Source organism: Chiloscyllium plagiosum, unplaced genomic scaffold, assembly GCF_037043375.1.
Source record: "Chiloscyllium plagiosum isolate Xiang-an unplaced genomic scaffold, Cpla_swu_hap1 HiC_scaffold_33, whole genome shotgun sequence".
Lineage (NCBI taxonomy): Eukaryota > Metazoa > Chordata > Chondrichthyes > Orectolobiformes > Hemiscylliidae > Chiloscyllium > Chiloscyllium plagiosum.
In genome coordinates, this window is record NW_028270171.1 from 30783336 (window position 1) to 30797086 (window position 13751).

General features: G+C 42.6%; 1 protein-coding gene across 1 annotated transcript in view; it reads left to right on the forward strand.

Annotated features, from left to right (window-relative positions):
* dmc1 (DNA meiotic recombinase 1) overlaps positions 1-13751 on the forward strand; it is a 216943-nt gene that overhangs the window by 100972 nt on the left and 102220 nt on the right. The window contains exons 6-8 of the mRNA XM_087978126.1: positions 7875-7927; positions 8116-8157; positions 8448-8520. Of these exons, the coding sequence (XP_087834252.1) occupies positions 7875-7927; positions 8116-8157; positions 8448-8520 (168 nt within the window). The remainder of the gene's footprint in view (positions 1-7874; positions 7928-8115; positions 8158-8447; positions 8521-13751) is intronic.

Below are 13751 nucleotides of genomic sequence, written 5' to 3' on the forward strand. Positions count from 1 at the left end.
TCCTGGTTCGGGGTAGGGACACTACCACTGCATCATAAGAGCCCTCTTGTCAGTGGTATAACCCCAAACAATGGTTTTACCATTATAAGTGGAAGTGGAAAACTACTGCTGCAGCATCTTCATAAACCTGTGAGCCTTTGCTGGAACACTTTCACACATGTGATCCAAATATAAACAGTCATTTTGTGTAAAAATAAAATGATTCACTGTGACCATAACAATTGCTGAGATCACAGTAGTGGAAAGGGTTAACTTGCATTGCTGTGACCTGATTGTAGCATCATGCATCTACCTTGAGTCTCAATGTGGCTTCAGAGCTGCCAGCTTGACAGTAGATATGATTTTCTCATTTCAGCAGTGACAGAAGTCCAGTGAACACTTTGCCTTGCCTCATGGACCTCTCGTCAACAGATATGGATTCTTGAAATTGCTGTGAAAAACAGGCTGCCCTGATTTTGTGCCCTGTACCCTGATACCAACAACCTTTGATGTATTTTTCTCCATTGTTGTGTATTTTCAGAGACTCAAATGGCGATTACCTGCACGTCAAAAATAACAACCGGCTATTCAACTTGGCAAGACTGCATACCTAGGTCAAAGTGTATACATACAGACATGCATATGAACATTTAAACTGGGAGTAGGAGTAGACCACTTGCCCCTTGACCTTGCTGTGCCATTCAATAAGGTCATGGCTGATCTGATTAGTCCACATTCCCTCCAATCCCTGATGACGTTTCACAGTCGTCCTTATCAAGAATCTATCATTGCTTTAAAAATACTTAAGGACCATGTAGCCTCACTTTTTGAGGAAAAAAGTTTGAGTTAAACCCTTCTGTTATGTTCTAGTTTATGAATTCTTTTTGCTGATGATGCTGTGCTTGCATCACACTGAAGCTCACTTGTAGCAGTTGATAGATTGGGAGTTTGGACAATCCATATCAAGAAGAGCAAAATTAAGAATCAGGGCATAGAGACTTCATGTTCCATCAACATCAACAACCTCACTCTGGACGTCATTTATAACTTCACACACCTTAGATCAGCAGAAATCCAAAATCACTATTAATTTAGCGAAAGCTGCAGATGTCATGTCAAAGTTGAGAAGTTGGCTGTGGACCAGCAGCAACTAATCAACAGCAGCAAAGCATGGTCAAGCTATTACAAGCCAAGAAAAATGGCTGAATATCTTCTGCCTCTGGCTCTTGATTCTTTCACAAATGGTAACAGTTTCCCTCAATCTACTCTGTTCAGATCACTCATGATTTTGAACACCTCCATTAAATCTCCTCTCGGGCTTCTCCATAAAAATTTCTGTCATCTTTAATTTATCTTAGTTTGTCCAGGGGATTGTCCATTGACCCTTGATGTTCTTTTCTGAAAGCTTTCTCCCCATTTACTTGATATTTTCTGCAAAAGCTATGTTCATTCAGTTACAGTTGTATTTACTTCCATCAAAATAACTGCAAAATGTCTGTGGTAAACAATGGAGGCAATGGGTTCAGAAGCCCATCTTACCAAATAGCAAGACCAGGGTGAGCTTGGAGTTGAGAAGAAAATATTGAGAAGGTAGAAACATATCTTCATCCTCAGTGTTCTCAGTGACACTTGATGTTGGAAACTCCACTTTGCAGCTGGCCCTGTGATGTTGAGAGCCATCTTCTCCCCGGCATCTTTTTCTTTAGCTGGCTCTAAGTTCTTTTGTTTTCTTCTATTGTGTATTTGCAAGTGAGAGTGGGCATTGCATGCTGTTTTGCACTGTTTGGTTGATATGCCAACCATAGTTAAATAGTTGAAGATATGTGGAGGGGGTGATTGTTGTGTGTGTGATTGGTACAGAGGTAGGTGTGTGAAAGTGAGGTGGAGTATTTTGGATGTTGGGCATGAATGGTGAGTGCCATGGACTGTTGCTGGGTTACTAATACCACGTATGCATTGATTGCATAAGAGCACGGTGTCTCAATGGTTAGCACTGCTGCCTTAGTGCCAGGGACCCAAGTTCAAATGAAACCTTGGGTGACTGTCTGTCTGTGTGAAGTTTGCAAGTTCTCCCCATGTCTGGGAGGGTTTCTGCTGGGTGCTCTGGTTTCCTCCCACAGTCCAAAGATGTGCCTGTTAGGTGGATTGGCTGTACAATGTTGTCCTGTTATGTGCAGGATGAGTAGGATTAGGCACTGTGAATGTGGGCTGAGAGGATAGGTTAGGCTTTGGGTGGGATGTTCTTCGGAGGGTCAGTGTAGACTTGATGTAATAATATTGCATTTGAGTAAAGGTAACTACAAAGGGCATGAGGAAGAGTTTATTGGAAGATGAGCCTAGCAGGGAAGATAGTGGAGTAGCAATGGCAGAAGTTTCTGGGAGTAATTCAAGAAACACAGCAGAAATGCATCCCAAGGAAGAAGAGCTATACTAAGGGGAGGATGGGCAATCATGGCTATCAAGGGAAGTCAGGGACAGCATAAAAGCAAAAAAAAGCACACAATCTGGAGAAGATTAATGGGAAGCCTGAGGAATGCAAAGCCTTTAAGAACCAGCAGAGGATAACTTAAAAAAAACAATAAAGGGGGAGAAGATGAATATTGAAAATATGCTAGCTAATAATATGAAAGAGGATTGCAAGATATCTAAAAGATAAGAGAGAGGCAAGAATGGACATTAGACCACTGAAAAATGAGGCTAGTGAAGTAGTAATGAGGAACAAAGAAATTATGAAGTAACTGAATAGGTACTTTGGAAGACACTGACAGCACACCAGAACTTCAAGCGGTGTGGAAGGCAGAGGTGAGTATAGTGGCCATCACTAAGGAGAAGGAGCTGGGCAAGCCAAAAGATCCAAAGCTTGATAAATCACCTAGATCAGATGGACTACACTCCAGGATTCTGAAGGATGTAGCTCAGGAGATTATATAGACATTGATGGTAAACGTTCAGAAATTACCGGAACTGGGGAGAGTCCTAGAGGAATGGAAAATGGTTGATGTCACACTCCATTTAAGAAGAAAGGAAACTATACACCAGTTAGCCTGATCTCAGTTGTTCTTAAGGTTTTAGAGCCCATTCTTAAGGATGAATATTTAGAAGTATGTGGTGAAATAGTGCTAAGTCAGCACAGCTTCGTCAAGGGGAACTCATGCCTGACAATCAGTTAGAATTCTTTGAGGAGGTTACGAAGGGGTGGAGGAGTTGCATTACTGGTCAGAGAGAATATCACAGCGTGCTGAAGGAGGGCACTATGGCAGATTCGAGCAGTGAGGCAACATGGGCAGAGCGCAAAATCGGGAGGGTGCAGTAACAACATTGGGGCTGTACTACAGGCCTCCCAACAGCAAGTGTGAGATAGAGGTACAAATATGTAAACAGATTATGGAATGATGTAGGGGCAACAGGGTAGTGGTGATGGGAGAGTTTAATTTTCCCAACATTGACTGAGATTCACTTAGTGTTAGAGGTTTAGATGGAGCAGAATTTGTAAGGAGCTTCCAGGAGGGGTTTATAGAGCAATATGTAAATAGTTCCAACTCAGGAAATAGTCCAACTCAGGAAATAGTCCAACTCATACTGGACCTGGTGTTGGGGAATGAAGTTTCAGTAGGGGACTACTTTAGGAATAGTGATCACAATTCCGTAAGTTTTAGAATACTCACGGACAAAGACGAGAGTGGTCCTAAAGGAAGAGTGCTAAATTGGGGTAAATCCATATTTGATAAGTGGTAAGCTTTTAAATATAGATTGATTAGAGTACAGGACAGACATGTCCCTATGAAAATGAAGGATTGAAATGGCAAGATTAGGGAACTGTGGATGACAGGTGAAATTGTAAGACTAGCTAAAAGGAAAAAGGAAGGAAGGAAGGTCTAGGTGACTGAAAACAGACAAAGCTTTGGAAGAATATTGGGAATGTAGGACCAATTTGAAATGAGGAATTTTAAAAGGGCTAAAAGGTGTCATGAAATATCTTTAGCAATAAGGGTTCAGGAAATCCCAAACCCTTTTGTTCCTATATAAGGAGCAGGAGGGTAGCTAGAGAAAGGGTTGACCCACTTAAGGACAAAAGAGGGAAGTTATGCATGGAGTCAGAGAAAATGGCTGAGATTCTTAATGAATACTTTGCATTGGTATTCACCGAGGAGAGAGACATGATGATAGAAACATAGAAAAATACAGCGCAGTACAGGCCCGTTGGCCCTCGATGTTGCGCCGATCCAAGCCCACCTAACCTACACTAGCCCACTATCCTCCATATGCCTATCCAATGCCCGTTTAAATGCCCATAAAGAGGGAGAGTCCACCACTGCTACTGGCAGGGCATTCCATGAACTCTCAACTCGCTGAGTAAAGAATCTACCCCTAACATCTGTCCTATACCTACCACCCCTTAATTTAAAGCCATGCCCCCTCGTAATAGCTGACTCCATACATGGAAAAAGGTTCTCATGGTCAAGCCTATCTAAACCCCTAATCTTCTTGTACACCTCTATCAAGTCACCCCTAAACCTTCTTTTCTCCAATGAAAACAGCCCCAAGTGCCTCAACCTTTCCTCATACGATCTTCCTACCATACCAGGCAACATCCTGGTAAACCTCCTCTGTACCCGTTCCAGTGCCTCCACATCCTTCCTATAGTATGGCGACCAAAACTGCACACAATACTCCAGATGCGGCCGCACCAGAGTCTTATACAACTGCAACATGACCTCAGGGCTCTGGAACTCAGTTCCTCTACCAATAAAAGCCAGTATGCCATATGCCTTCTTCACCGCACTATTTTCCTGGGTGGCAACTTTCAGAGATCTGTGTACATGGACACCAAGATCCCTCTGCTCATCCACACTACCAAGTAGTGATGTTGAGGTTAAGGATAGATGTTTGATTACTCTCGGTCAAGTCGGCATAAGGAGGGAGGAAGTGTTGGATATTCTAAAAGGCATTAAGGTGGACACTCCCCAGGTCTGGATGGGATCTATCCCAGGTTACTGAGGGAAGCCAGAGAGAAAATAGCTGGGGCCTTAACAGATATTCTTGCAGCATCCTTGAACACGGGTGAGGTCCTGGAGGACCGGAGAATTGCTACTGTTGTCCCCTTGTTTAAGAAGGGTAGCAAGGATAATCCAGGTAATTATAGATCGGTGAGCCTGACGTCAGTGGTAAGGAAGCAGCTTGAGGAGATACTGAGGGATAGCATCTATTTACATTTGGAAGAAAATGGGTTTATCAGTGATAGGCAGCATGGTTTTGTGCAGGGAAGGTAATCTCTTACCAACTTAATAGAATTCTTTGAGGAAATGACAAAGTTGATTGCTGAAGGAAGAGCTGTTGATGCCATATACATGGACTTCAGTAACACATTTGATAAGATTCTCCATGGTAGCCTGATGGAAAAAGTGAAGTCGCATGGGGTACAGGGTGTACTAACTAGATGGATAGAGAACTGGTTGGGAGAGAGAGAGAGTAGTAGTGGAAGGGAGTTTCTCAAAATGGAGAACTGTGACCAGTGGTATTCCACAGGGATTCGTGTTGGGATCACTGATGTTTGTGATTTACATAAATGATCTGGAGGAGGCTATAGGTGGTCTGATTAGCAAGTTTGCAGATGACACTAAGAGTGGTAGAGTAGCAGATAGTGAAGAGGACTGTCAGATAATTAAGCAGAATATAGATAGATTGGAGAGTTGGGCAGAGAAATGGCACATGCAGTTCAATCTGGACAAATGCGAGGTGATGCATTTTGGAAGAACCAATTCTAGAGCAAACTCTACGGTAAATGGAAAACCCCTGGAGAAAATTGATGTACAGAGAGATCTGGGTGTTCAGGTCCATTGTGCCTTGAAGGTGGCAACACAGGTCAATAGAGTTGTCAAGAAGGTATACAGCAAGCTTTTCTTCATTGGACCGGGTATTGAGTACAAGAGTTGGCAGGCCATGTTACAGTTGTATAGGATTTTGGTTTGGTCATATTTGGAATACTGTGTACAGTACTTGTCACCACATTACCAAAAGGATGTGGATGCTTTGGAGAGGCTGCAGAGGAGATTCACCAGGATGTTGCCTGGTATGGAGGGCACTAACTTTGAAGAGAGGTTGAGTAGATTTGGATTATTTTAATTAGAAACACAGGGTGGGGGGAGGAAAACCTGATTGAGGTCTACAAATCCATGAGAGATAGACAGGGTAGATAGCAAGCAGCTTTTTCCCAGAGTGGGGGACTCAGTTACTAGGAGTCATGAGTTCAAGGTGCGAAGGGAAAAGTTTAGAGGAGATATGCATGGAAAGTTCTTTACGCTGTGGGTACCTGGAATGCATTGCCAGAGGATGTGGTAGAGGCGGGCACGAATGCGTCATTTAAGATGTATCTAGACAGATACATGAATGGGCAGGGAGCAGAGGGATACAGATCTTTAGGAAATTGGTGACAGGTTTAGATAGAGGATCTGGATCGGCGCAGGCTTGGATGGCCGAAGGGCCTGTGCCAGTGCTATAACGTTCTTTGAGCAAAGGAGAGCCAGTGGACATGATTTATTTGGATTTCCAGAAGGCCTTTGACAAGATGCCACATAGGAGGCTGCTAAATAAGACCTGATTGTGCTAGGGATTGACTGACAGGCGAAAGGGGGAGAGTAGGGATGAAGGGGTGGTTTTCACGATGGCAACTGATGATTAGTGGAGTTTCGCAGGGGGCCATGTTAGGACCACAATTATTCATGTTTTTCATTAACAATCTGCATGAAGAAACTGAGGGCATTGTTGCTCAGTTTGCAAGTGACACAAAGAAAGGAGGAGGGACAGGTGGTGTTGAGGAAGTGGGAGGCTGCAGAAGGACTTGGACATGCTGGGTGAGTGAATAAAGAAGTGACAGATAGAATGCAATGTGGAAAGGGTGAGGGTTTATGCACTTTAAGAGGAAGTATAGTGGCACAGACTATTTTCTAAATGGGCAAAGGCTTCATAAATCAGAAGAACAAAGCGACTTGGAAATACTCATTTAGGATTCCTTAAGGTTGACATGCAAGTTCACTCTGCAATTACGAAGGCAAATGCAATGGCAGCATTCATTTTGAGAGGGCAAAAATACAAGAACCGTACTGTATAAGGTTCTGGTGAGATCACATTTGGAATATTGTGGGCAGTTTTGGCTCCTATATCTAAGGAAGGGGGTGCTGGCATTGGAGGGGGTCCAGAGGAAAATAGTTTTGGGGATGAAGGGCTTGTTATATGAGGAGCAGTTGAGGACTCTAGGTCTGTATTTGATCGAGTTTAGAAGGATGTTGGGAGAGGCCTGCCTTGAATGGATGTGAAGGAGATGTCTAGAATCTGAGGACATACTTCAGAATGAAGGGACACCCCTTTGGAATTGAAATCAGGCGGAATTTCTTCAGCCAGATAGCAGTTAATCTGTGGAACTCATTGCTGCAGAGAGCTGTGGAGGGGAAGTTATCAAGTGTATTTAAGACAGAGATAGATAGGTAAGGGGATCATGGGTAATGGGGAGAAGGCAGCTGAATTGGTTGAGAAATTTTAGCTATGTTTGAGTGATGGAGTAGGCTCAGTGGGCCAAATGGCCTAATTCTGCTCTTATATCTGGTAGTCATTGTGCTTCACTGTGTTGCTGACCATGAGATTAGATTTCATAAAACACTTTTTAAAATTGAGAATGACATATCTAGCATGATTTCACAAAACTGTTACAGAACAGATTGTGCCTGCACCATTTCTATTACTGAGTGCCAATCTCCTGCCTTTTCCCCCACCATTTCTATTCAAATAATTATTGAGTGCCCTTTTGAATGACTGAAAGTATGTTCTATAATTTGACTTGCTATAATTAAGCTTAGAAAAGTAAATAGTGAAATATTAACATTTACTTTGTTGCTTTGCAGCAAACTACTGGGTGGTGGAATTGAAAGCATGGCAATCACTGAGGCATTTGGCGGTGAGTGCAACAGACTCCGAGGCCCTAATACCTATAGGGAAGAAACAGCAAACAGTGGAAACAATAGTGAAAGCACTTCAAAAGTCCTGGTTTTAAAACACTTTGAGATTTTCAGGATGTAGAAGACACTATGTAGGAGATTTTTCTTTTATCTTTCCTTAGTAGTTAATTTCTGTTTTTATTTGCAGAATTTCGAACTGGAAAGACACAGCTGTCTCACACTTTCTGTAGTAAGTTTCCCTCAACAAAGTTTTAAAATCTTCAACCCAGTACTTTAAAAGGTTTTATTATCGATGTCGGGGTGGAATTAGATCATCTGTGTCTTTATTGAGTTCAAACAAAACACTGCAAATTATTGACTTTAAAGACCAGCAAAATTATTTTGCGTTCTTATATTGGTCCTTTCAATTGAGTTGAATCTGAGGTAGGAAACACTGTTATGAGATGAGCTAATGAACGTTTAGCAATATAACTGCCTCTGGTCAGAACAGTAGCGATTGATTTGTCTTTTTCATTCTAGTAACTGCTCAGCTTCCTGGACCGAGTGGATATTCTGGAGGGAAGGTGATCTTCATTGATACAGAGAATACCTTGTATCCTTTGTTTTGTTAGTTTTTTTTCCATTCTGTATTTCTTCTGTCATGATTTCTGATAAATAAGTGCAGCCTTTATACGGTATAAATCTGTAGGCTGCACACAAGTGGCATATCTTCCCTCCACACCCAATCTGCTTACTGTATGACCACTGACACATTTATTTTTATGTGCTTTTATATTCATTGATGTTCTCTGCTTCTAAATAACCAATTCCCAATTTGCTACGGACATTTGGAGGCCTTGCAAGGCACTTGATCATTCGTTCCTGTTGCTAATTAGATAAGTGTTGGGAATAGTTGTGCATGTGCACATTGCTTAGACCTTGTCCGTCAGTGGTAGGAGTTTGAATCCAGCAAGAAAATGTGACATAGTTTTGCACCATTGGAATGTATTTCTGTGGGAATTCCAATGCCAAAATTCATTAGTTGGGTATATGTATTTTGCCAGTAATATCACTAATTGGCATTATGATGGGAATTCCACAACATTTCAGTGTAGCTGTTAATGATATAGAAAAATAATTTTCTAGCAACAATCCCCACTCTGTTGGGATCACAGACTAGAGTGCAGCTTGGCTTCATGAGAAACTGGGGGTTTACAGTATGAGGGAATCTTGCCTTTTTCTGTGTTTTTTCTTTCAGACTGATCTCGAATTCATTGCCATAACCCTGCTGTCTCCATACCCTTTGAGAACTTTAGCCTCTAAAATCTATTTTTCCTTTAATATTTTCAGTGTTTTAGCCTCCACAGCATTCTATGGTAGAGAATCACTGATTTAACACCTTGTGAGTAAAGAAATCTCTCCTCATCTCAGTCAGAAATGCATACCATGAGACTGTCTCCTTGTTCTGGATCCCTGACTAGGGGAAACTTCATCCCTGCATTCTTTCTTCCAGTCTTGTTAGAATTTTATGTTTCAGTGATATTTCTTCCTCTTCTGAATTCCAGTGAATACAAGGCCAGTCAACCCAATCTGACCTCATACAGCAAAACTGCCATCTCAGGAGTCTGTCTGGTGAACTTTAACTGCACTCCTTCTATGGCACGTATATCTTTTTTTGAGTAAGGAGACCAAAACTGCATGCAGTATTCTGGGTATAGCGTCACCAAAGCCCTGAGCAGGCTCCATTAAGACTTCCTTGCTCCTGTACACAAATTCTTCTGCAATGAAGGCCAAAACACTATTTGTCTTTCAAAAAAGGCATGAAAATTGCATTAGATCAGTGGAAATGGCTTATAAGTTTCTTAGAAAACATGGTAAACCTGAGCACTGCGAACAGTTTAGAATCCAGCAAAGGATGACTAAGAAACTAACAGAAGAAGGAAATAGGAAGGCAAGGTGACATGAAATGTAAAAGTGGACTCAAAGCTTCTTTCAGCACATGAAAAAGAATAGCAAGAAGAAATGTGGTTCCATTGCAGGCAGAGACAGGAGAATTTACATTGGAGAGCACAAAATAGTGGAGGGACCAAACAAGTACGAAACAAGAGGAGGAGATGGTCTAGTATTACCGCCAGACTATTTATCCGGAAACATAGCTAACTTTGAGGACCCAGCAGTTTGTGTAATTTTGAATTTTAAAATAATATCTGGAATTAAGAACCAACTGAAGACTGTGAAACCATTGTCAATTATCAGAAAAACCCATCTGGTTCACGAATATACTTCAGGAAAGGAAATCTACCAACCTCACCTGCTCTAGTCTACTAGTGACTCTAGCCAACCACATTGCTGAGAGTCTGTCAGTTGCCCTCTGAAATAGCCTAGCAAGTTATTCAGTTATTTCAATTGCTGTGAAGTCTCAAAGACCACCTGGCATTGACTTAGATACTGGAAAAGACAATGACAGAAACACCCCTGTCGACCCTGCAAAGTCCTCCTGGCTAACATCTGGGGCTAGTGCCCAAAATGGGAGAGCTGTCTCACAGACTAGTCAAGTACAGCCTGACATTGTCTGTGAGGTGTGATTCCCTGAGTATGATAATGTTCCAGACACCATAATCACCATCCCTAGATATATCCTGTCCCACCAGCTGGACAATCCCAGCAGAGGTAGCACAGTGGTATACAGTCAGGAGGGGGTTGCTCCAGGAGAACTCAACATAGAGTCCAGACCTCATGAAGTCTCATGGCTTCAGGTTAAACGTGGTCAAGGAAACCTCCTGCTGATTACCACGTACAGTCCTCCCTCCGCTGAAGAACCAATATTCCTGCATATTGATCAAAGCTTAGAGGAAGCACTGCGGGTGGCAAGGGCACATAATATACTTTGGGTGGGTACCACCTTCACATTGAGAACAGCCATCATTGTCTACCACCGTGTAAATGGGACAGACTTTGAGCATTTATGTGGTGCTGTGGGCCATCAACAGCAGCAGAATTATACTCCAGCACAATATACAACCTCATGGCCCAGCATATTTCCCACTCAACCATTATCATCAAGCCAGGAGATCGACCTTGGTTCAGTGGAAAGCACAGGAGGACATGCAAGGAGCAGCACCAGGGATACATAAAAAGGAGAGCTGAAAATGTGTTGCTGGAAAAGCGCAGCAGGTCAGGCAGCATCCAGGGAACAGGAGAATCGACGTTTCGGGCATAATGCCCGAAACGTCGATTCTCCTGTTCCCTGGATGCTGCCTGACCTGCGCTTTTCCAGCAACACATTTTCAGCTCTGATCTCCAGCATCTGCAGACCTCACTTTCTCCCCTACATAAAAAGGAGAACTTTGTGAAGCTACCAGTTAAGTAGTCTTGAATGCCAACCAGCCTAAGCAGCAAGTAATATACAGAGCTAAGCGATCCCACAACCAATGGATCAGATCTAAGTTCTGCAGTCCTTCTACATCCAGGACTCGGTGTAATGATGGTGGACAATTAAGCAACTCACAGGAAGAAACAGCTCACAAACATCCCCAGTCTCAATGATGAAGTACCCAGCAAATCAGTGCAAAACACATGGCTGAAGCATTCATAGCAACCTTTAGCCAGAAGTACCAAGTGGATGATCCATCTCTGCCTCCTCTAGCGCTGGCCAGCATGACAGAGACCAGTCTTGACCCAATTCAATTCACACCACGTGATATCAAGAAACAGTTGGAAACATTGGATACTGCAAAGGCTCGGGGCCCTGGCAACATTCCAGCAACAATACAAAAGATTTGTGCTCTAAAACATGCCACTCCCCTCGCCAATCTCTTCCTGTACACTTACAACACTGGCATCTACTTGACAAGGTGGAAATTTGCCTGGGCATATCCTGTACATAAAATGCAGGACAAATCCAATCTGGCCAATTACCACTCCAGTCTACTCTCAATCTTCAGTGAAGTGATCAAAAGTGTCATCGATAGTTCTATCAAGCAGCACTGCTCAGCATTAACCTGCTCCATTTGGATTTCATGAGGGCCATTAGCTCTTGATCTCATTAGAGACTTGGCTCAAACATGGACAAAAGAATTGAATTCCAGGGTTGAGGAGATCATGACTGTCCCTGATATTAAAGCTGCATTCGACTGAATCTGGCATTAAGGAGCCCTAGCAGGACTGGAATCAGTGGGTATCAGGAGACAAATTCTCTGCTGGTTGGAGACATACCTAGCACAAAGGAAGATAGTTGTGGTGGTTGGAGGTCAGTCATCTCTGCAGGAGTTCCTTAGAGTGGTATCATCAGCCCAACCACCTTCAGCTGCTTCATAAATGACCTTCCCACCTTCATAAAGTCAGAAGTGGGGATGTTTGTTGATAATGTTCAGCACCATTTGTGATTCCTCATACTGAAGCAGTCCACGTTTAACTGCATCAAAACCTGGACAATATCCAGCTTTGGGCTGGCAAGTAATATTAGCATCACACTAGGCTGTGACCATCACCAAAAAAAATCTAACCACTGCCCTTTGACCTTCAATGGTGTTACCATCACTGAATCCCTCACCATCATCCTGGAGTTTACCATTGACCAGAAACCCAGTCAGACTCACCATATAAATACTGTAACCAGAAGAGCAGCTCACAGGCTAGGAAAACTGTGTTGAATAACTCAGCTCCTGAACTTCAAACCTGTTTACCATCTACGAGGCACAAGTCACAAGTGTAATGGAATACACCGCACTTTTGTGGATGGGTGCAGTTTAAAACAACACTAGGAACTTGACACCATTCAGGACAAAACAGCCTGCTTGATTGACACCAAATCCACAAGCATCCACTCTCTCTACCACTGATGCTTGTTAGCAGTACTGTGTACTATCTACAAGATGCACTGCAGAAATTCACCAATATCAGTCAACACCTTCCAATGCCCCAACCACTTCCATCTAGAAGGACAAGGGCAGGAAATACATGGGAGTACCTTAATCTGCATGTTCCTATCCCACACTATTTAGGTATTGAATCTGTAAGTTTGTAGGTGACATAAAGATTGGTCAGGTGGTTGACAATGAGATTGTGTGTCTTGGGCTACAGGATGATATAAATGGGATGGTCAGATGGACAGATAAGTTGCAGATTGAATTCAACCCTGAAAGTGTGAGGTGATAAACTTTGGAAGGAATAATTTGACAAGAAAGTATTGATGGCATGACAGTATGAAATTCTGTGGAACAAAGGGACCTTGGTGTGTTTGTCCATAGATCTCTGAGGGTAGAAAGGCATTTTAGTAGGGTGGTGAAAAGAGCACACAGGACACTTGCCTTTTTCATTCAAAGCATAGATTACAAAAGCAAGGAAGTCATGATGGAATTGTAAAGAAGTTTGGTGAGACCACAACTACTGATGTGGTAACCAGAAATGCACACATGACAGGAAGGATGTAATTGCACTGGATGGGTTGCAGAGGAGATTTACGAAGACGCTGCCCTGGATGGAAAATTTAAGTTATGAGGAAAGGTTAGATGGATTTGTGATATGGAACAGACCAAATCCCCTCACAACGTATCAAGGAGATAGCATCGATTCTAACTTTTATCTTATTTAGCAGCAAGTGTAAGACACTATGTTCCAGCTGTAATTCAACTAAATAAACTAGTAGACTTTAAGCAATTTATTTTCACAGCACAAGTAAAATGCAAACAAAAAATGGCACAACTTAACGCTATTAAAACACTTTTTTAATTTAACCTATTATCCTAATCAACCAGTTCAGAGATGTTATTACACACCTCTGGAGTAGGTGGGACTTGAACCCAAGCGCCTCTGGCCCAGAGGCGCAGTCACTACCACTGCACC